This window comes from Poecilia formosa, unplaced genomic scaffold, assembly GCF_000485575.1.
Source record: "Poecilia formosa unplaced genomic scaffold, Poecilia_formosa-5.1.2 Scaffold1579, whole genome shotgun sequence".
In the NCBI taxonomy this organism is placed as follows: Eukaryota; Metazoa; Chordata; class Actinopteri; order Cyprinodontiformes; family Poeciliidae; genus Poecilia; species Poecilia formosa.
Window position 1 is genome coordinate 1 of NW_006801518.1, and position 3,717 is coordinate 3,717.

At 35.8% G+C, this 3,717-nt stretch overlaps 1 protein-coding gene across 1 annotated transcript in view; it reads left to right on the forward strand.

Moving 5' to 3' along the window:
• Window positions 1-3,387: 3,387 nt before the first annotated feature.
• The window catches only part of LOC107835317 (Fc receptor-like protein 5), a gene marked incomplete at both ends in the record, with an annotated part of 1,486 nt that continues 1,156 nt past the window's right edge, over window positions 3,388-3,717 (forward strand). Inside the window, one exon of the mRNA XM_016667655.1 lies at window positions 3,388-3,661. Coding sequence (XP_016523141.1) covers window positions 3,388-3,661 — 274 coding nt within the window. The remainder of the gene's footprint in view (window positions 3,662-3,717) is intronic.

Sequence of the window (3,717 nt, forward strand, 5' to 3'; positions counted from 1 at the left end):
GATTGACTTTGTTTATTCAGAACAAAGTCAATGCAGGCAAATAATCCACAACTTTTTATCTAATAATTAAAAGCTGCCAGAAATGCTGAACTTTTGCCACAATGTACAGATTTCTGCTCGCTAAATTGTTCATTTGTGACTGATTTTCATTATTTTATGCCTCTTTTTTAATAATTTCCTTAAATGTTGGATTCATGTTAATGTGTATTTAAAGACATAATGTTGAATAAAAAAATACAAAAAAATTTAATGTCTAGTAGTTATTCAAAAATCTCGTACGTAGAGGTCGCAACCCCCCACTGTGAAGACTTTATTTCTACACTGTCATCTCCAATAGAGCATAATTATCATAGTGAAGGAGCCTGACATTAATGCAACAATTTTGTTTGTGAGAAAATTTGAAAGTTATGTTTTATTTTCCACCTTCTAACAGTTTGTTGCTTTCTGATGGACTATCATAGAAAATCCCAATGAGATTCACCTTTTTCTAGTTGTTGTCTTTTTTTAGTATTCTGAGGTGTTTGTGTGTTTTTTCAAGAGTGTGTCATCCTTGTCTAAGAGGATCTTTGTTTGAGACCACTGGGTCACCTCCCTGTGTTTTTGTAGTTTATGTAAAATTGAAAGGATGTTATTATAAGCAAGCCTCCTTTTGTTTTAGTATAAAGCTGTCTTTCACATGTACTATTTATTTTGTATTAGATCAGTGAAATGTAATAAAAACAAATCATACATCATTTGTCATTTGTAATCCAAAGGAGGGCCCAGAAGAAAATCTTTTAACCACTGACTTAAGACAAGGTCACTTTAGGTTAAATATATCCATGTAGTGTTGGGTTTTTGGCAAACAGACAGTAATATCTAATTATGAAGCCCTAGGCGAAAATTCAACCTGTAAGACTCTTCCGCCATCACCTATCACCACGCCTTCACCCCAGCCAATCAGGACGCACCACCTCTCTACCTCGATCCAATCAACTGGCAAGAGCTCCTTGAAAAAGGCGAAGCCACGGATCCACCCGCTTCAGCTGTGTTTCAACTCACCTCCTCCCCGTTTCCACCACCAGCCTCCCAGACGCCTCCAGGTCCCATCAAGACTCCTCTCTCCAAGCTCCGCTCCACCACCAGTGAATGGGCCCGGGGGGAAGACCTACCTGAGCTTCATTCGAGCCGATCATTCAATCTCGCTGCGATTCTCAGCACGCACGTCTTCCGCGCCCAATTCTCGGTCCAATAAAATTGTCTAACTGCTGTTTCTCTCTGTGTGTGAGTCTCTACAGATTGAAATATCTTATTAACAAAATCATACAATTTCATTGTAAAGTCGATTTTTATAATATATATTAGATCATGTAGAAATCATTGTTTATAAAAAATAAAAAATAAATTGCTCTTGTGGCCCCCCTGGTGGCCGCTGTAGGTCATGCTTCAGCGGTAATATGAGCTGCTATATAATGAGCAGTGAGCATCCAAACCTCCAAAACTCCGGTGGAAGATAAGTTAGCAAAACAATGGCGATAAAAATGACGTGTCCTTCAGGGATAGAGAAAAGAAAGAAGAAAAGAAAAACGCCAAATAAGGGTACGTTTTCATGTCTCTTGGTGATGTTTATCAAAAAGATTTGTGGAGTTGCTAATAGAAAATTAGCTTCATCGCCTCGCACTTCTTTCATTTGCATATTTGTCAGACATGAGGAAGTAAAACTTCATTAAGAACATGTCACTGAGACATATGAATTCACACTTGGCCGCCACATGTTTCTGGGTTATGACTAAATTTTTATCACAAATAACCCTTTTTTCTTTTTTTTTTTTTTTTTTTTTACAATTTTTTGTCGAAAACACATATCTGCTGCTAAATTAAGTCATTGATTTAACTTTTGTTGGGCCTTAAATGTTGCTGGGGAAAAATGTCCACTAACTATGACAGAAACGTCAAGACTGGACCAATGAGAATCAATAAACATGATTTACAGGATTCTCACACTATTCATTATTTGAAACACGATTCTGTTCAACGGTTCATAAACGATTTGGCCCTGCGTTGATACTCTGATAAGCCTTTGCTCATATGGACCAGGAAATGAAGAGTAACATTCCAGAGTTCGGCTTCATCTACATGATTTACATGAAATTACAGAAAAAAAATTATATTTGCCTCTGCCTCAAAACCTGAAACTACTGAATCAAAAATATAGAAATAATGCTTTTCAAACTTACATTTTTCAGCTGCTTTTTAGACCTTTTTAAATTTAGAGCTACTTCTCATCCTTCACAGTTTTTCTGATCTGTTACCTGCCTCCACCCACCTAAGATCTTATTTTAATTCTGTCACTTGTTTTCAGACATAAAGAGGAACGTTGTGACGCACTCGAAACTAAATGACGTTTTTGCACAAAAAGGCTCCTACTTTATCTAAACACTACTTTTGAATCTGTTATTGATGCATTTAATTTTTCATTATTTTCACTTGAATATCTACAAAAACAACAAACATTTGAAAACATGAATTTCCTTTTAAATGTTTTCTTGTTAGTTTATGCACAACATCACACTGAGCTTGTTGCAGACTTGACTTATTTTAACCTGACTTCTCACCAGTGAACAGGAAAAGGCCCTGCAGTTTGTAGCAGAAACAAAGTTCACAGTGATGTCAGTGTTAGTAAATTAAGATATTATGATTTCAGTCTAACATAGACTCGGTTTCCTGCTCTTCTCTTTTTCTACAGATGCTGCGTTTGCATCGTGTCACTTCACTGAAGAAACGTTTGACTGAAGCAGAAAAGCTGCCTGGAAGCCAAGATGGAGAAAACCTTGGATCCTTTGCTGGGCTTATTGTGTAAGTAAAGCACTTTCTGTGTTTCAACGGTGAAAAATCAAGGAAAATAATATTTTATTTTCACAGGAAGTACAAAAATGAGCTCACTCACTAACTCACATTTCAATGTTCGATTTTAAATTGCAAGTCGAATAAATTTGGCTGAATTTGATGTAAATCTGGGAATATTTTGTTGTCAGTGTCAAGTTTCTGGCGTGCAGTTTAAACTCATCAGACAGAAAAAAATATCTATATGAATGAATAATATGGATCTAAATAAAAATAATGAATTTGAAACAAAATCAATGTTAAATGTGAGCGTGTGACAAAACTTTACTGATAATTTTATGTTATTAAATATTAATGCTAACAAGGTTTCAACCTTTTTTTCAGTGCTGACCTCACTCTTCAGCTGTGCACAAGCTCAGGGTAAAGTCACTTTTAATCTCTGTTTTTAGGATTTATTCTCTCAACAACAGCCTCAAATTTATTCCTGTATTTCACATCATGCTTTGTTTTTGTCTTTTTTTCTTTTTTTGTTTTTTTATCAGTTAGCTTAAGAAAATAAATGAACTAAATGTTGGTTCTGTTGTAGATGCTGTGCTGACTGTTGAGCCCAACTGGTCGACGTTTTATTCTGGAGAGTTTGTTACCTTTAGATGTGACATGAATGAAGGAGAAAACTCTGACTGGGAATACAAGCTGAACAAGAATAATGAATCATATCTGTCCTACAACCCAGATAAAAACAGCATGTTAGCACTTAATCATAGTGGTGAATATCAGTGCTGTGGTCGCAAGAGGAGCTCAGATGAAACAAAGTGCAGTAATACTGTTACTGTCTCAGGTATACCTAAAATATTTTAAATCACATTTTAACCCTAACCAATGGAGGATAACCCT